Source organism: Sinocyclocheilus anshuiensis, unplaced genomic scaffold (assembly GCF_001515605.1).
Source record: "Sinocyclocheilus anshuiensis isolate Anshui unplaced genomic scaffold, SAMN03320099.WGS_v1.1 scaffold475, whole genome shotgun sequence".
In the NCBI taxonomy this organism is placed as follows: domain Eukaryota; kingdom Metazoa; phylum Chordata; class Actinopteri; order Cypriniformes; family Cyprinidae; genus Sinocyclocheilus; species Sinocyclocheilus anshuiensis.
In genome coordinates, this window is record NW_015549650.1 from 734,911 (window position 1) to 754,967 (window position 20,057).

The 20,057-nt window shown below is 37.5% G+C and overlaps 2 protein-coding genes across 2 annotated transcripts in view; both read left to right on the forward strand.

The window, feature by feature from the left end:
- Window positions 1–14,807, forward strand: part of LOC107660236 (uncharacterized) — a 17,418-nt gene extending 2,611 nt beyond the window's left edge. The window contains exons 2-13 of the mRNA XM_016449505.1: window positions 361–495; window positions 1,358–1,504; window positions 4,278–4,367; window positions 4,474–4,603; window positions 5,091–5,194; window positions 9,066–9,167; window positions 13,185–13,271; window positions 13,523–13,623; window positions 13,697–13,757; window positions 14,277–14,419; window positions 14,506–14,626; window positions 14,766–14,807. Of these exons, the coding sequence (XP_016304991.1) occupies window positions 415–495; window positions 1,358–1,504; window positions 4,278–4,367; window positions 4,474–4,603; window positions 5,091–5,194; window positions 9,066–9,167; window positions 13,185–13,271; window positions 13,523–13,623; window positions 13,697–13,757; window positions 14,277–14,419; window positions 14,506–14,626; window positions 14,766–14,807 (1,209 nt within the window). The 5' untranslated portion in view covers window positions 361–414. The remainder of the gene's footprint in view (window positions 1–360; window positions 496–1,357; window positions 1,505–4,277; window positions 4,368–4,473; window positions 4,604–5,090; window positions 5,195–9,065; window positions 9,168–13,184; window positions 13,272–13,522; window positions 13,624–13,696; window positions 13,758–14,276; window positions 14,420–14,505; window positions 14,627–14,765) is intronic.
- A 1,639-nt stretch (window positions 14,808–16,446) lies between these two features.
- The window catches only part of tbxtb (T-box transcription factor Tb), a 6,376-nt gene continuing 2,765 nt past the window's right edge, over window positions 16,447–20,057 (forward strand). The window contains exons 1-6 of the mRNA XM_016449508.1: window positions 16,447–16,652; window positions 17,070–17,334; window positions 17,530–17,664; window positions 17,758–17,819; window positions 18,647–18,708; window positions 18,888–19,064. Of these exons, the coding sequence (XP_016304994.1) occupies window positions 16,447–16,652; window positions 17,070–17,334; window positions 17,530–17,664; window positions 17,758–17,819; window positions 18,647–18,708; window positions 18,888–19,064 (907 nt within the window). The remainder of the gene's footprint in view (window positions 16,653–17,069; window positions 17,335–17,529; window positions 17,665–17,757; window positions 17,820–18,646; window positions 18,709–18,887; window positions 19,065–20,057) is intronic.

Genomic DNA, 20,057 nt, shown 5'->3' on the forward strand with positions numbered 1-20,057 from the left:
TTTAGCAAATGGCTGCAATATAACAAAGAGTGAAAAATTTAAGGGGGTCTGAATACTTTCCGTACCCACTGTAATGTATATAATGAGCGAGTACATCATGAATTCATCTTCCAAACCGTTTTTGTCTTATTCCGAATCACCAACATATTTCTCAGTGCCTGTCTTGTTGCTTATTACTGTAATTTGCACTCTTTTAGTAATCTTACAAGCTCATGTTCTTTGGCATTTGAGAATGATTACTGGCTAATTCAGGAAAACCCATGCAATTACTGACTGCTGTGTTGTGATCTCTGGGACCAGAGAAGACAAGAGCACAGCTGCTGCTGGGTCTTGTCATCCAAGTGTGATTTTCTCCAAAAGGCATCTGAATATCAGAGGCAGAGGAGACAACAAAGCCCCAGCAGAACAGGCAAGATGCAGATGGTGATGACTTCTGCTCATGCTGAGGATTCTGATCAAACGCTTGAGAGAAAACGAAAAGCTCTTCTAGATCAGGTACTATCAGTATTCCTTTCCTGATCAAACGATCTCTTATCAGAATTTGCTTCATATGAAGTGTAGAGAAACCATGTCATATTGCTTTCTAGGTCCTAAATATTTAAGGTAGTCTGTTAAAACTGGCATTAAATTGCAGCACACAATAAACCCAATTAGTAATCAGGATGCTTTGATATATTGAAAGACTAGCTGCATGCCAGAACAAAGGCCCAGGTGCAAACACTGTCAATGAAAGACAAGACTGATTACCATAGACTCAATGTAGAAACTCACCTATGTAGAAAAGGACCACAAACAGTGTGATAGTTCTCACTTTATATACTAGCTGCACTGTAAAAATAATAATAATAATTATCTTGTTTATTATCGGTTTAATTGCTCAATCTAATAAAAAATAAATTTACCACCAAAAATACATTGAGAATGATTAATTATTGGAGGCATTTTAGTGACTTTATCTATCTTTTATTTCAATATTTTACAGTCAATTTACCTATATTGACTTTTTAAATAGGTATACATTTAACCAATTAAGAGGTGCTTACCATAGCATTTTATACTAACATTGTTTATAATAAATTAAATATGTTGTGTATTATGTAGTTTTAATTTATAAATACAATCTGTCTAATCATAGTCTTATAATAAAATTATTTAAAAAAAATAAACAATGCAACTAAATGATCTAACTGTTTATTTGAAGTCATATTAATAAGATGCTATATTCTCTATGAATAAATGAATACACATTCTGTATGCATAAAAGAGTTGACAGCAGTTTCACAAATTCAATTATTGTTCTCTTTTGCTCTGTTCTGTCACACGCCGATGCTTTCGTTCTCTTTTTCTTACATTCTAGCGCCACCTAGAGACATACTACAGACTACAGCGCTTGAAAGACGTGCTTTCATACCAGCATGCTACATTACTGAGGGAAAAAGTTCAAAGACAAAGACAAGAGATGAAGCAACATGATTCCAAACTTAGAGAAGGACATAAAGAACAGGTACACCCTCCTGGAATCAATGACTAATTATAACTAATTTGTCTTCATTAAAGAGAGCAAAACACAAGCATAGTGGTACTGAATCTCTCCAGTAGACAGCAGTGCTGAGAAAACGTTCAGAGGAAGTGTTGCAGTGTTTTCTGTTGGATCTCTTTATATTTAAGGAAGCATTTTTCCTGTTTTGCTGATAATTTTTTTTTAAGTAGGTAAGGGAGACCAGAGATAGTCGTTAAGGAAACATTGATTAAAGTAGCTTCATTCTCAGCCCTTAAAGATTTCGTACATTTTATTATTTTGATGAACTAGGTAATTTAGAATTACTTGGTGAATATCAATGTTCCACCCCCCCCCTCTCTCTCTCTGCAAGGAAAAAAACACGCACATGCTTTTATGCATTTGGACCTTTACCTAAAAAAAAACAAAAAACACTGGTCTCCCTTACAAACAAGGTGACCTTCTAAACTAGATCTAGTTATTTAGTCAGTCTAGTTAAATTGAAGCTCTCTTCTCTCTTCTCTCTTTGTTCATGGTTATTATTGTGAATGTTGTTTAGAGGTGTATATTGTAAACCAAACTCACAAGTCAGCCTCAAACTTCCTGTAACGTCCAAGATAAGCTTGTGGACATCCACCCGACACGTATACATACACATATCCATACACCACCTTCTGTAGAGTAACAAACACATCTTCCACATCAGTGGGATAACCATTAACATTTCAAATAAAGTTGACCGTTTCCTTTCACTCGATCAGAGCTTGAGAGGAAGTCTCTGTGCTGAAATATTCATGACAGTGTTCCACTGCGGCCTTACCAGCAACTGCATGGACAATTATACAAGTACACACTTCCACTTAGTGTATAGCCCTGAAAAATGTGTTGTCCTAACCTTGCTAAACTCCAGAAGGAAAGAAAAAATCACCTGTGAGCCCTCTTTAATATCTAGTTGTTTTTCCTAGACAGCGCTGAGATTAAAATGAGATCAAATTGAGACATTTACACCCTAGTGGTCTCACAAGTGTCTCCTGTAGAGTTTCAGAAGAAATCTTAACAAAGTCTCAGACTGTGTTCAAATTTGCCAAGACACCGAAAAGTCTGCAAAAGTCAGAGATCTAAATTCTCCCAAAACCAAATGGTCTGGCCTATTCTGTCCGCATAAATTACTCTTATGGTAACACTTTATTTTAAGTTCTCGCTATTAACAAGTTGCTTATAGCATGCATACAGCTAGCATATTGACTGTTTATTAGTACTTATAAAGCAAATATTAATGCCTTATTCTGCATGACCAGATTTTAGATCCCTTAATCCTACCCCATACCTAAACAACATAAAAACTACCTTACTAACTATTCATAAGTTAATAGTTAGTTGGTAGTGAGAATTGGTCCCTAAACTAAAGTGTGACCATTGTTGAAAGTTACTTTTAAAAGTAATGTATTACAATATTTCGTTACTCCTTAAAAAGGAAACTAATTGCGTTACTTAGTTGCTCTTTATGGAAAGTAACGCATTACATTACTTTTGCATTACTTTTTGTTTTGGGCTGGGCTTGCTTATTTGTTTTTTAATAACAAAAGCCCTAAAGTTATATTTTTGGCAACTGTAAAGGCCGTTTCACAACAAAAGTGAAATTATTATGCCTCAGGCTGAAGGAAGTGCCTCTGCACCTCACTCCTGATTTCTCTCAACACTGGGACAGGGGAGGTGTCAGTGAATACATGGGAAAACAGGTGTCAGTGAATACATGGGAAAACAAAGTAACTTGCATTACTTTTTTACGTTACTTGTAATGCTTCACCCCCAACACTGAGTGTGACCACTCTTACTGTATGTTAAAAATTGTCTCTTTGTGTATTTTTATTCCTCCTAAAACAGAATTTAGGCAAATCCTCTCCAAAAAAAATTCCTCTGGTCTTGCTGAAGTGAATTTAGGCTACATGTACAAAACAAAGGTGAATGGCAAGCATCTCTTCAGCAAAAATGAATCTAGATGTCCATGCAATGTCGATTGCGCTGTAGTGTAACTCTTTGCAGGACAGTAGATGTGTCTCCCACTGACCCTTTGAAATCAAAGTAACAACAGTAACAACTGAGGTCCGGAGGATTGAGGAAGCCTGTCGTTGTAATATGGGGGAAGCAGTTGGTGTGGACTTGCGACTGACTTTGATTTTTGGCTGTCTGGGTTGAAGACAATAATAGGTAGAGACTGGGGGGTAAGAATGTGGGGGAGGGGTCTTTGGCTTATCAATCTCCTCCTATAAAAGCAAGACTTCTTCAGCGGGCTGTAATTGTGTCCTCTAATGACCAGCACTGGAGGGGAGGACAAAGGTTGAGCTATAAAGGACTTTATGGGCTGCCAGTAGGAAACCTTTGGTACAAATTGCTGAGCAAATGAAACTGCCCTGTTGTTTCCTCAGCTCAGGCCAAAAACTTTGTCCAGACTTCATGATGTTGAGCCGGGACTAAAGCAGGCTGAGTCGTGGACACCTGCTGGGGCCTAATTGGTCTCTGTTGCAGTTAATGGCTTCCTCTGGTTGCATGTTTACTTCTCATTCATTTTGTACGCTGGGGGTTCCCAGCCCTACTAAGACAGCGGTCCTTGCGGGACCCTCAGAATGGAAAGAAAAACCTCAAGTGCGATCTCAAATATTTCAAGATCTGAACTGTTCCTCAATGTTTCAAGCTGTGCCTTGATTTGTCGAGATATAAGAGTCTGTAATCAATAGTTAGAGATCCTCTTTGCATCCTCAGTTTATTCCTTCTGTCACAGAAGCTTGTGACCATTCAGAGGGCCACCAGATCAACCCTCACACACGATGATGCATACTTGAGGTGTCTACCTAAAACACACTACTACCTGGTGAGACCAGCATTACCTAGCTTTCTCTCTTCGTTGATATTTACTAGGACTTTATGTGATTAGTAAAATGCACATGATTAATCATCTCTAATCTGGCCTACATGAGGTTCTGGAACTGCAGAAACGGCTGAAACGACTCGGGTTTCTTCAGAGCCGCAGGGAACAGGAGGTGTTCAGGGTCTGGACAGAACAACACAGAAGCACATGTCAACTTGAGAAGCAACTACAAGCAATGGGTGAGAGCTGATGCTATGAGCAGTGCTGTTTTCACACTGAATCAGCTATCAATTCACAGAAGGTAAAACCTGTTTAAGATATCAAAAATTAAAAAGTAAGTGTGCCATGGTATTAGAATGTTTGTGTGTGTGTGTGTGTGTGTGTGTGTGTGTGTTGGTAATGTTAATAATTTCCATATATATGTGCTAATGTAACAATAAATAGGAATAAACAGAAATATTCACATATTTTTACTATGTATTTTACTTCTTTTTGAGAGAGAGCGAGAGAGAGAGAGAGAGAGAGAGAGAGAGAGAGAGAAAGAAAGCGATGACTAAACAAAACATTGAATCAGAGTTGTGGATGAATCCATTGCAAATGAATGTTTGTACTGATTCATGGAAATTAATCAAACTTACCAACTCTAACACAATTTTTCTCTACTCCAATTTAAATCTGGAAAATTTTGGATTCTCATTTGCTGTCATTGTCATTTCATGCTGGCAGAACACAGCTCAGATGTTACTCTTGGGGACCTGTTGAAACAGAAATCTGGGTCTCTCCCGAAACTTCAGATCACACCTGATGACTCCACAGCACAGCACAAACATGTAAGTTTATGCTCATTCAATCGGTCACAGGCTGAGTTGCCTTTGTATTTCTAAGCTACTTATTCTTACAAAAACCAAGTCAGTTCATTTTAGCTAATGAAATGCGAAAAAATAAAAAATAAAAAAAACTTATATTTAGACTGTTTAAGATGCTGCCGGGGTTGAAAAGGCCTGCAACTGTCCTTTCTCCCCATGCTGTTTGCCCTGCTGGCCTAACACAAACACACAATCTGCTGGAAGCCAGTTGAAAAGAGAATTGATTGTTCACGTAGCAGTGAGACGATCAAACAGGACCCCCTCCCTCTCAGTGGTGGAGGAGAATCTCCTTCAGTCAGCACATCATGGACAAACATCACCCAGGGGAGAATGTCTAATTTATTTCACACACAAAAGAGACTGACCAATTTGGCCTGGGATGTCACATGATGCCGGAGGTCAGGGAATGAGTTAAACTGTTTGGAAAAGAGCTCTCTGGACCTTAAACAACCTTTCTCAGAATAAAGAAAAAGTCTATCTATCTATCTATCTATCTATAGATAGATAGATAGATAGATAGATAGATAGGTAGATCGCAAGCGTCTGTCTAGCAAGTAGGGCTGTGAATCTTTGGGTAGACAGTGATTCGATTTGATTCACAATTCATGGGTTTTCGATTCGATTCAAGAACGATTTTTGCAAATTTAGAGCGATTCGATTTGATTCACATTTAAATTTGATTCGATTATAACGATTCGATTCTGCATTCTTTAAGTGCATTCACAGGATTATTTAAATGCTTCCCCTAAATTCTTTAAATGCTTAGTCAGGGGGCAAATTACACAGCAGCCTTTATGGTTACAAAACCATTGGTTAGAGAAAAAAACACTTGTCTATTGTTAGATGCTAGTTTAATGATGCTATGGCATACATAATAATGTTTGTAAGCCAAGATTTTAAAAAAGAGCTTTAAAAGTATTATGTATAGGCTAACATTTTGTCACACCAGGGGCGTAGCCATCATTTCAGAAGTGACAGGAATGTCAAATACAATACTTTTATGTATGTATTATTATTATTTATTTATTAATTTTTTTTTAAAAGGAATGATTTTCTTATCTCTTACTTTGAATTTGCTATAAGAAATCAAATACACTGCTGGACAATAATCAATCATTTGTAATTCATAATTGTTTCCTAATGGCAATTTTATGATTGTTTTATATACTACAAACAATTATTTCAATTTTCTGCACAGAATAAGGTAAAAAAAAAATACTTTAACTTTCCCCAACACTGTCAGTGAGTGAGACGAACTGAGCGCGAGCGCAATCCTGTGACAGTCACATGCGGTTAGTGGAGCGCGTGAAGGAGAGATGCGAGGCAGGAACACTGTTCAAAGTCTCCATTAATTCATGCTTGTAGTAATTTAGTGTGTATATATTTTGAAAGCATTGAATCGCTATAGAAATCGCGATTATTTCGATTCTTAGCGTTTTTAATCGATTACTGTCCGAAATCGGCGATTCACAATTCAAAAATCATGTTTCAACATCGATGCATATGCATCCTCAGGGTTTGTAATCAATGCATCGAGAAAACGAGTGAATCGTTACACCCCTACTAGCAAATGATCTAGCTAGCAAGCACCCAGAACAACATAAGGAGAAAGAATATCTCAGATAAGCTAAAGTTTTAGATTTGTCTCCTAAGGAAATTATCTTAGAATTTTTATATTTTTGTATCCTGTAGATTCAATGGAACTGTGCGTATGCTTTAGACACTTACATTTCTCCTCCCTCCATGCAATAAATACGCAGCTTTCGACTGCTCATGTAATGTCGTCGGTATGACCGAGAGCCATTGAAAACTACAGAAAAGTAAAACTACTTCACTTTAGCATTACTGGCCATTTCGATTCTTAGCGTTTTTAATCGATTACTGTCCGAAATCGGCGATTCACAATTCAAAAATCATGTTTCAACATCGATGCATATGCATCCTCAGGGTTTGTAATCAATGCATCGAGAAAACGAGTGAATCGTTACACCCCTACTAGCAAATGATCTAGCTAGCAAGCACCCAGAACAACATAAGGAGAAAGAATATCTCAGATAAGCTAAAGTTTTAGATTTGTCTCCTAAGGAAATTATCTTAGAATTTTTATATTTTTGTATCCTGTAGATTTTCAACAATATCTCAAATATGGTCAGGTTTGCCAAGTCAGTTATTGAGAGTTTTCAATATGAAATCAAACATTTCTCAATGCATTCTTCCAAGACTAAATTATCTGAGCTGTACTAATCACCAACACTAATCACCAACACCAAAGGCATTTTAACTGAGAACCCTGTAACATCTTCTGAGCAATGACAGAGCAGCCTCTGAGCAATAAGATTTTCCCCTGGGACACTGTTACTAAGTTCTCTGTGGTTGGCTGGTTACAGCTTGTCAAACTTCACAGACACAATAATCACAGCTGAGCCCAGAAATAGAGATATTTGAGATCTATAAATTACACACTTGAGTCTATTTCTTTTTATATTTACCTCAGATTGTCTGGTTTCTATGAGAGATACTGAGTCACAATATCTATCTGCCATGTTGAATTTCACACCTTTTTATTTTCAGGGTGGACAGTCAAATCTGTCTGAGGAACATTGCTCCATCATCACTGATTTGAAAGGAGAAATATACGGAACAAACTGTTCACACATCTTTGTCCACTTACACACCCAAGTTTATTATTATTATTATTATTTTCCCCAGAATATTTATTTTGTATCCGATGTTAGTGGGCTCTTCCCATAGCTAAAACCACTCATCAGCATAATCTTCATTTCCTACACAAATGAATTTTACTCTCATTCTCTCTGCCGGTGTACAGGCTTGTTACATGTCTGTTAGCTGCAACACAGTGCTGTGAGGAAACGCTGTCCTACACTGCAGCGCTCTGGAGGGCCAGTTTGCACCCAGCAGACAAAGTGTGTCCTCACCCGGGTGTGCAGTGTTATCGGGTGTGAGCTGGGCTGTGTCTGAGGCTCTTCTTGAGAAGTAGCACATCATTAGGAATATATTGACAACCCTACGCTCACTCCATTGGTTGCTCTCACGTATCGCTCAGACTTGGCCATGTTGCAAAGTGGGAAGAAGGTGGAGATCTAGCTTAATCAGAGAAAAGTAGAAAAGCAAAATCTTGTCAAGGCATTGTGTTCATTGTGTCCATTCTCAATAACACAAACTTAAAAGAATAGTTCACCCCAAAAATGACAATTCACTTACTCACCTTCATGTCGTTTCAAACCTGTATGAATTTCTTTCTTCTGTGGAACACACAAAAAAGATAGTTTGTAAAAAGTTTCATTGCTTTTTGTACATACAATGAAAGTCATTAGGGTTCACTGACTTTAATTGGGTAAAACAAATGAAACATTCTTCAAAATATTTTTTTTGTTTTCTGAGAAAAAGAATGTTGCACAGGTTTGGAATGACACGAGGGAAGTGTATGAACGTAAGTACTGCAGTTGAGAGTGTTCAACCCAAGCTCTAACTTTCTGAAAACTAAATAATAAAAATGATAAAATGTTGTCTGTTTGTAATGTCGGCAACACTTTATTTTAAGAACCAGTTCTCATGATTAACTAGTTGCTTATTAGCATGCATATTATAGCATATTGGATGTTTATTAGTACTTATAAAGCACATATTAATACCTTATTCTGCATGACCATATTTTAGATCCCTTAATCCTACCCCACACCTAAACTTAACAACTACCTTACTAACTATTAATAAGCAGCAACTTAGGAGTTTATTGAGGGAAAACTCTTAGTTAATAGTGAATTTGTGTTCTCTAATCTGAAGTGTTACTGTAATGTCTACTTTTTTTTCACAGATGCCAGTCTCACTAAGAGGGAATGAAGGAGGGGTGAACACTTTCCAACAGCAGGGCAAACAGAGCTGGGGACAAGACGAAACTGAGCTCATGTTTCCTGAGGTAAGTGTCAAACCACAGTGTCTCTGAACTCAGTAAGCAACACAGGGAGGCAAACACACCTCCAGCAGTCTCACACACAAACATACATAACCCTCACATTCACCTACACTTATATAGACAAGTGACTTATAAGTGAGCTTCTAAAATAAGAATTCATATTGTAAAAAGAATTCTAATTAAAAAAAAGGGGGAAAAAAGATTTCAATTATAACTAAAAGGCCTTTATAAGAAAAAAATTTTAAGCACCTCAGAAAAAAAAATTCTTTACAGTGTTTGCTTGACAGCATTGATTTCATTACTTAATGTTCTGATTATATGGTTTGTTCTAAATACTTCAAGTAACTTCTACACTGCTCAGTGTAGTTGTGAATGGTCTACTTTCTGTTTACATTCTGAATTCATCTATTTTTCAACTTTTGTAACCTCTGAAGAACTATATAGCTATTTCACTAGTTTGTAATATAATCCATTCCACTCGGTCCGCTCTGAGTGGTGCTTGAACCAATGACAGCCAGCATGGGAGTCAGATGCACTAAGGAAGTAGTCTCTAGCATTAGTTGCTAGTGCACCTCTTGAACCTGGGCGTATGAGGATTACCTGCACAAAAGAGAAGCCATGAGCCACCGATCAGGTCAAAGACCATTGACATTAAACACAAAATGAGATTAATGCACAACCTCTCACTCTTTTATATGGCTGACACACAAAGGTAAGAAATTTGACAATGTCTGGCATCTAATTTAAATTATATTAATTGAATGAGGTTTACCTGCACAACTATGTTGTATCAGCTGGCCTCCATTACACTCATGCATCTAAACCTCTCATCTGGGTCATGGCACCACTGTAAATGGTTCTTCTTCCAATTGACGATTGCCAGCATGGGAGTTGGGCACACTAACAACAACACTAATGACTGCTGATTTTTTTAGCGTCAGTCGCTAGTGCACCTGATGAATCCAGGGGAGTGAGGGTTACCTGCACAATCTTGTACCAGCTGGCCTGCTATACTCACACCTCTAAACCTCACTCTCATCCGGGTCACGGCACCACTGTAACTGGTTCTGCTTGGGGAACAAACTGATTATTGCCAGCATGGGAGTTGGGCACACTAACAACAACACTAATGACTGCTGATTTTTTTAGCGTCAGTCGCTAGTGCACCTGATGAATCCAGGGGAGTGAGGGTTACCTGCACAATCTTGTACCAGCTGGCCTGCTATACTCACACCTCTAAACCTCACTCTCATCCGGGTCACGGCACCACTGTAACTGGTTCTGCTTGGGGAACAAACTGATTATTGCCAGCATGGGAGTTGGGCACACTAACAACAGCACTAAAGACTGTAGATTTTTTAGTGTCAGTCGCTAGTGCACCTCTTGAACCCGGGAGTGAGGGTTACCTGCACAATCTTGTACCAGCTGGCGTGTTATACTCGCACCTCTAAACCTCACTCTCATCCGGATCACGGCACCACTGTAACCGGTTCTGCTTGGGGAACAAACTGATTATTGCCAGCATGGGAGTTGGGCACACTAACAACAGCACTAAAGACTGTAGATTTTTTAGTGTCAGTCGCTAGTGCACCTCTTGAACCGGGGAGTGAGGGTTACCTGCACAATCTTGTACCAGCTGGCGTGTTATACTCACACCTCTAAACCTCACTCTCATCTGGGTCACGGCACCACTGTAACGCGTTCTACATGGGGAACAAATTGATTATTGCCAGCATGAGAGTTCGACACACTAACAATGGTGTTAATGACCACAGCCTTCTAGTGACATTTGCTCACCTCAAAGATCCAATAAAGAAACTATATAAAAGTGTTGGACTGTCAAGTCTAGAATGTAATGCATTACTGAAAGTCTAAAGGTAAGAAAATTAAAGCTTAAAAATTTGTAGAAGACTTAATTAATTGGAATATTTTTAATAGATGCTAAACATACTCAACTCAAGTGAACATTGCTTCAGTAGAACTCTTTAGGATATTTGAAGTCCATTTTGGCAGAAAAAAAGCCAAACAGGCTGAAGGTGGATGTTATTTAACTGAAAACTATAGTAAAACTATAGAGGTCACAACTTGTAGTCAGACACACGCACAAAGACGAAGAGGAAGAATCAAAAGTCTTTAATCTTAATCAGGAACACAGAATTAGCTTACTCACACAGAGTCATAGTGTAGACGAGGAATGATTAACTTAACTAGGTCACTATGGCAACAAACTCAGGCAGGGAAAAAGTACAAACATAAAAATAGAGTCCAATTGAATATATCTGTGACAATAGAGTTGTTTGCAGTCAAACATTTTTACTGAAAATCTTGGGGATATTATGGATTTTTGCTTGCCTGCTATATGAAAACTGGTGTTAAAGTAGTTGACTGCAAGACACCAGTCGTTGCCAGATTCCAGACCGCATGGAGGTGAGAGAGGAGGATGAAGAGAATGAGCAGTGAAGCTGAGATGAGAGTCAAACCTGTAGAAAGACACGAATGGTTCGTTTTTCTCACACCTCCCTGTCATTGTGGACGCGTGCAAACAGAGCATGGGTTTGGAGGAGGGAGTGGGATGGCAAACATCGGGCAGACAGAGTTGGGAAGAGCCAGCAGTCAGGAGTATTACTTAGCCCTGAGTCCCACTTACAGCTGCAACACACAAGAAAACAGTCAGATCCACCTTGGAGACAGGTACTAGACATCTATGACGTGGACAGACACTGCAAATATAGGCCTTTAGAAAATATCCAAACATCTCTCAATTACACTTGAAGATATATCTTCTCTCAACTACACTTGCATGAGAAAATGTTTCCGTTTTACACATATTAGCCTTTGAGCTGAATACTTTACTGTATTAAAGAATAAGTCTTTCAGGTAACACTTGATTTAAAGGACCAATTCTCACTATTAACCAGTTGCTTATTAGCATACATATTACTAGCATATTGGCTGTTTATTAAAACTTATAAAGCACTATTAATGCCTTATTCTGCATGACCATATTTTAGATCCCTTAATCCTACCCCACACCTAAACTTAACAACTACCTTACTAGCTATTAATAAGCAGCAAATTAGGAGTTTATTGAGGGAAAACTATTCGTTAATCGTGAATATTTGTTAAAGTATTACCGTATTTAATTTTTTAAAGCAAAACATTTAATCTGACCGATAGCTGGGAGACATAAAAATATTTTCACTTGGGTAAGTAAACACCCAGAACACCCCAGCAAATTTTTGTAATATATTTTAGCATTGAAAAAAGTTTGAAAAATATTTTTCATTTACTGCCCTGTTTTTATTTTTATATATTATTTACCATATATTTAAACGTTTTTTTGCCCAGGGAGGGAAAAAAAAGTTTGTGGGATAGCCAATTTTGGACTGAAATAGTTAAGGCATCAGTCATGACTTCTTATGTAAACAGTTTGGTGTGATCTAACATCATTCTCACTTCATTCTACAGGGTTTTTACACAGTGTTACACCTGTTCCCCACTCGCATTACAGTGTGCTTGCATATAAACAAGGCTTTACCACTGCAGTTGTTGCTGTTGTGCAGAAGCTGTAGAGGTGAGGCCCACCTAACACCATTCATATAGTGACGTGCGAATAAGCACCTACAGTATATCAACAGTTCAGCTGTCTCAGATGGCTCCCTCACTCACACCCTGTCACCTCAGGGTGTGAGCCGACACACTGCGTGGCCTGAAAGATTGTAAGGTGCACAGAGTAACACAGCAACTGTGAGAGATGACACTAGTGCTATCACCTCTGTCTTCTGAATGATACATCCCACTGTCATGATATAACCCATGGAAGTGACAAATAATCACCAATGAAGGAATACACAAAACACTGTTCACACGCTTCTTATGTTGCATAATTCGATGTAACGTCAAGGGAACAACACATTCCATAAGGGAAAAAATATGTATAATATAATGTACCAAATATGTTGATCCCCCTCCTAAAATATAAAAGCTGTTATATACATGCAGTACATTTTGTCTTTATAGGTTTTCACTCGGGAGCTCAAAGTGCCTACATTTTCCAGTCTGCGGTCCACCTTCCTGGAAGAAGTCAGCTCCAAGATGCTTCTTATGGTACCTTTAGGACATTTTTATCATCCTACGTTCACATTAATTCAATTAATTTAGCAGAGACCTTTATCTAAAGCTCTCCAGAGGGAAACCGATACAAGTAGTGCTACCAGTTAGGTGCACATGTTTGGATTATTTGTTCATGAAATGGTGAATCTGAAGTTTTGTCATGAGGATGAATGCTTTTTCTTGAAAGAAGGGTTTGGTTTTGTATTTTCAGAACTGTTGTTGTTTCTCTGTTTTCATCATAACAGAGAAGCTATGAGCCACCGATCTGGTCAAAGACCATTGACATTAAACACAAAACGAGATTAATGCACAACCTCTCGCTCTCTCATATGGCTGACACTCAGAGGTGAATAATTTGACAATGTCTGGAATCTAATTGAAATGAATGGAAAATTTATATTAATTTTATATCTCTTTAGAATTATGGCAAAAAATGGACTCGGTCTGCAATGCACAGTTGGGTTCAGCATTAAAGAATTGGTGAGTGACACACAACACGTGCTTCTTCAGCTTTAAAAACTTGAACTTCTTTAAGTGAAGTGAACTTAGGAGTAGTTTACCCAAAATGACGTTTATTTACCCTCTTGTTGTTTGGACACCATTGTGTTTTCTTTCATCATGAATCTCAAAGAAGATTTCAAAGAGAATGTCCCAGTTTTGGTTTTCCGTCCAGCTGTATAGTGTAGTGTATGATGATTTATTGTGTCAAATGTGAGAAAAAAATGGAAAAACAACATAAAAGTATCATAAAAGTAAAAGTAGTCTGCAAGATCAATGTGCTATATTCAAGGTATCTTGAAATCAAACATTATGTTTTTGAGGAGTTTAGACTCATGCTGTTGACTAATGATCTCCCACTCTACCAAAGTTTTGTTCTCTTCAAAAATTATGCCTTAAAATCATGACAAAATATTTATTTTTTGGGTCACCTACTCCTTTATAATGTGCTTTTATAGATCATTTATTATTCAGCAATCCACTCTCATTTATTTTGAGGAGATGGAGCATGATTGTCCCCACAACATCCAAACTCAGAAGTCCAGATATCCCACAGAGCCTGACTTTACGCACCTGAGTGATAAAGGAACATCTGAGAGCCCAGAATCCTTCACTGAGAGTCCAAATACTCAGTTCTCACCAAGGTTAGGAATTACTGTGAATGAAAGCGCTAAGGAACGTGTCAATCTTTTTGCTTTCAAACTTTATCATTTTTCATTCATACATGCAGTCTGCATCCGGCTGGAAAAAACACAGATGAATCCCCGTCTAGTTCTGCTAAAGACACTCAATCATCATATACAGACATGCCTCTATGCATAGCTGACATCTATACTAGTCGTGCTGTTGAGGTACTGTATGTGTTGTTTACACCATATTGTTTCTATGATAAAATAGATACAAACAAACCAACTACACAATAATATAATAATGATAATAATTCAAAATTAGATTTCTTCGACAGTTAACTGCAGTTTTACTTTGTTTCAGGTGGAAAACGCTGATGTGAAGATGTGGTCAAATTATACATAGAGGACTGGTGTTGATTTGTCACTTTAAAACAAACTTTCAGAATAAATGTGCAAAGACTTGTACTTTTAGGGACACCTTCTTTACCCCTAAAGGGTGCTTATTACTTTAGAGTTGTAATCGTACTCTTAGTACTATTATGAACCATTTAGGGGTAAATACTGTACAAAGGTGTCCCTTTGTACCCTCTTTTTTTCTGAGAGTGTAGGTCCAGGATGCTGTTAGTTAATGGAGAGGACAGAAGAGACGTCCTGCTTAACTCATAAATGCATTTTATTTTAATCACATTGTTTACTTTACTGTGTATTTAGTCAATAAATACCATAAAAAAATAATTTCAGTTAGGTTTTGTTGTTCCTATAAAATCATAAACATTTTTACCGGAAGTTTTGTCGCCACGATGGCGCTATTTTATGAACACCCATTGACCTGAAACGCGTCCAGTCGGATGGCGTTTCCTCCGCTCTTGACACCTCTGGCGAAAGATTCCCACGGGCTTTAAACTCATAAACATAATCAACACCTATCCATTGACTTGCATTACACCCCTTTTTTTGGTGTGAAAATAAATTACAAAAAATAAGAATTTTTACAATGCAATTAAAAAAAACTAGTCTACACTCTAAAAAATGCTGGGTTAAATATAACCCAGCGCTGGGATAAAAAGGGACAAACCCAGCTATTGGGTTGTTTTGACCCAGCAGTTGGGTTGTTTTGAACCAACCGCTGGGTCAAAACAACCCAACCGCTGGGTCGAAACAACCCAATAGCTGGGTCAAAACAACCCAACCGCTGGGTCGAAACAACCCAATAGCTGGGTCAAAACAACCCAACCGCTGGGTCGAAACAACCCAATAGCTGGGTCAAAACAACCCAACCGCTGGGTCGAAACAACCCAATAGCTGGGTCAAAACAACCCAACCGCTGGGTCGAAACAACCCAATAGCTGGGTCAAAACAACCCAACCGCTGGGTCGAAACAACCCAATAGCTGGGTCAAAACAACCCAACCGCTGGGTCGAAACAACCCAATAGCTGGGTCAAAACAACCCAACCGCTGGGTCGAAACAACCCAATAGCTGGGTTTGTCCCTTTTTAACCCAGCATTTTTTAGAGTGTACTTGATAAATAATAATCGTTTTATTTTTTTATTTTATTTATTTTTGCATTTCTCCAGTGGCATTCAGCAGATAACATATTGCATCTTTCACACATTCATACTGTAGTTTGAATTTAAAGTCTTAACAGTTAAATAAAGGAGCTTTTTAAGTATGAAGACTTAAGAAAAAAAAAAGTGTATAAATCATACATTTTCCAACATTGCAAACCTATAATTTGGCATGCATTATTTTTATTAAGTTTTTTGTAAGGAGGAAATATATTTCACGTTTAAAATGTGCCGATGTGACTATGAATATGTGTAAATATTTACGCTTCGCCTCACTGGATCACTGACCCAATAGCTGGACAGCTCGCACATCAAAGCGGAGATCAGCCAATCAGAGCTTTCCTGAGCCAAGCATGGAGAAAGTTTTACCTTGGGAGTATTTAATTGGATGCATCTCTTCTAGTCTTAGGCATTTTTCGACTGGAGAGCTCGCGTAGTTTGGATATATATATATATATATATATATATATATAGAATGGCATCTGGGGCCAGTGACTGTTCGGAAAAGAGCGTCCAGTATCGGGTGGATCATTTATTAACTGCGGTAGAGAATGAGCTTCAAGCTGGCAGTGAGAAAGGAGATCCAACAGAAAGGGACCTTAAAGTCAGTTTGGATGAAAATGAACTTTGGCAGAAGTTCAAAGAACTGACCAATGAAATGATAGTGACCAAGAATGGCAGGTATTTTTATTTATTTATTTTTAGCATTTTTACAAACAAACTTCTGTTCGCTGCACAGAAGGAAATATATGTTTAGTAATGAAAGCAGTAGAATTCAAAAAAGTAAAAATGTGCTTTAATTAACTTTTGCTTCTTGCTTTGACTGTCATTTCAAATAATATTTATAAAATCAATTAATTTAAGTTTAACCACATTTTTCAACATTTTAAGGCTTTTAGACATTTTTTTCAGCGTACAAACGTGTTTGTTTCTATTCCAATTCCATATAGCCTATAACAGTTCCAAATCCAGCTTTAAGTTCCAAACACGTATTTCCCCCTCCTTCTCATTCTGCTTTCAAGTGAATTAATTTTAGTGGAGTTGTTTCACTTATTTAAAAAGAAACGTGATGATGTCACTGTTTATTGCTGTGATCAGGCGCATGTTCCCGGTGCTAAAGGTGAATGTGTCCGGTCTGGATCCAAACGCCATGTACTCCTTCTTAATGGATTTCGTGGCAGCAGACAATCACAGGTGGAAGTATGTGAACGGTGAATGGGTACCGGGGGGCAAACCCGAGCCACAAGCGCCGATCTGCGTCTACATCCATCCAGACTCGCCAAACTTCGGTGCGCACTGGATGAAAACCTCAGTCTCCTTCAGTAAAGTCAAACTTACCAACAAACTGAACGGAGGTGGTCAGGTTCGTGGACATTTTTGTTGCGAGAACAGTGTTATGGTGTGTAAGCCAATCTAAAAGATGATGTGGAATGAAATGTAATCACCATTTTTTGTGCGTAATTCAGATGCATTGTTCATGATTTTATTTAAATGTCCAAATTTTACACCACAGAAAATACTGAAATGTAAATCGAAAATATATGCCATTTATTCATAGATTATGCTGAACTCGCTGCACAAGTATGAGCCCCGTATCCATATAGTGCGCGTTGGTGGTCCACAGAGAATGATCACCACTCACTCGTTCCCCGAGACACAATTCATAGCAGTTACTGCCTACCAGAATGAAGAGGTACACTGTGATTTTATAAAGTTTGTCAACAAATGAACAAGGATATGGTGCATAATAACACTCTGAATAACATCCGTAATTTTGCTCTTTTAGATTACTTCTCTCAAAATTAAATACAATCCATTCGCCAAGGCCTTCCTGGATGCCAAAGACAGGTATGGTTCAAATAAATAAATACAAATAAAACATTTGAATAAACGTGTATTGTAAACGAATAAGGGGCCAGTTGTCACGTTTTACTCCAACTAAGATAGTTTATGTTTGAAAGAAACGTTTTGAATAGACACATTCTTTTATCGTTCGTAGTATAAAATAAAAATGTATAAAACACTTGCCCTGATATACAGTAATTGTAACAAATATATGGGGAATATGTTGGAATTTCACTTTGTAGGATGAAATTCAGTTTAAAAAACAAACGTCTGTTCGCAGCACAGAAGAAAATATATTTTTAAGAATGAAAGCAGTAGAATTCAAAAAAGTACAAATGTGCTGTAATTAACTTTTGCTTCTTGCTTTGATTGTCAGATCAAATAATATTCATAAAAATGTCCTAGATGCTTGAACTAGGTGCTTTTAAACCAACAAAATAAGCATTTGTAACCAGCGTTGAGGGTAACGCATTACAAGTAACGTGAGTTACGTAATCAGATTACTTTTTCAAGTAACTAGTAAAGTAACGCATTACTTTTTAATTTACAAGAGAATATCTGAGTTACTTTTTCAAATAAGTAACGCAAGTTCCTTTTTTTCCAATTTATTGATTGACAGCTAAGTAACTTTCCCCAACACTGTTTGTAACTGACTCAAAACAGCAAACCCCAATTTCTCTCATGTGAACACTGTTGAGGACTTGTATGGTAAAAAAAAAAAAATATATATATATATATACATCCAAAATAAAAACTTTTATTCTGGATGCGATTAATCATTTGACAGCACTAATATATAATTTAATTTTATATTCTTTTTTGTTTTTCAGAAGTGATCATAAGGACATAATAGAGGATGTCAGTGAAAGTCAACAGTCTGGCTATTCTCAATGTAAGAGCAAATTTCAATTAATAATCACGATATTTATCAGTGTGATTCAGTTGGATTTAAGCTTTTTGTTATTAGAGCTGTTTTTCACAATTCTTTATAAAATGATGACTGATCTCATCAAGCAGCAGCTGTGTATGTGCAGGAATTTCCCATTGACTCTCCTTTTCCTGTTGGTCTAGTAAGTAGCTGGTTTCTGCCAGCCACAGGATCTCTCTGCCCTTCTGCAAACCCTCACACACAGTTTGGCAGCCCGCTGTCTCTATCCTCATCCCATGGCTGTGAACGCTACTCTACTCTGAGAAGTCACCGGTCCACACCGTACCCCAGCCCATACTCCCACCGGACGACCTCTCCCAGTAAGTTACCCTCTCCCAGATCTTACAGTCACTCACATATGCAAATACTGTAAAACCACATAGTTTGATAGTTCATACTTTTTTGTTGTTGTTGTAAGTAAGATGCAAACTTCCCCCTTCAGGTTGTGATACAGTGTTTTTTTGCTGTGAAATTTTGAAATTGAATTGTTTTTTTTTTTATGTAAGAATAACTAATATTTGTGATCAAGATGAACCCTTACTGACCTGAAGCACAGTGAGTTCACTTGATTATCCATACTTTTTTTTTTAAAGAAAAAATCATGTTAAAATGTATCAAATATGATACATCAAATATAGAAGATTGAAGAACATTTATTTGCACATCTGTATCATCATTGTATTGCATTGCATTATATATATATTTTCCCGACACAACAACTAGATTTTTGATCATAAAACTGAGCAACATCATCTTTGGGAGAAATAGAGTGACAACCAGAGGCAGACAAAGTACTCAACTCCATTACTTGAGTGAAAGTACAGATACTGCTGGTCAAATATTACTCCATTACAAGTAAAAGTTGTAAAGACAGATTTTTACTTAAGTAGAAGTACAGAAGTACTTGCTTTTAAAAGTACTTAAGTACCAAAAGTAAATTTCCTTTTTTATGTCAATGCACTGTTTTATTGTTGTACGTAGTAGTACTTGCAATACTTCTGAAGCAACTTAGAATACATTACACCTGCTGAATACACTGAGTAGCTTGTAGTATATTTGGAATAAAGAGCTTTTAGAATGTTAAAAACCTATGGGGAAAACAACAAAACAAAACAAATTATTTAACACCCCTACCCACCCCCACAAAAGCAGGATGGTAGTGATCTCACACAGTTCTGACAGTGTGTGCACACATCTATGTGCAGCCATTCATCCACATTTGAACAGAGTGAAACTGCTGTAAATACAGACTGATAAGGAAGAAAAAAAAAATTAAACCTGCTTTAAAACCCAGCAACACAACTGTAGCTGTA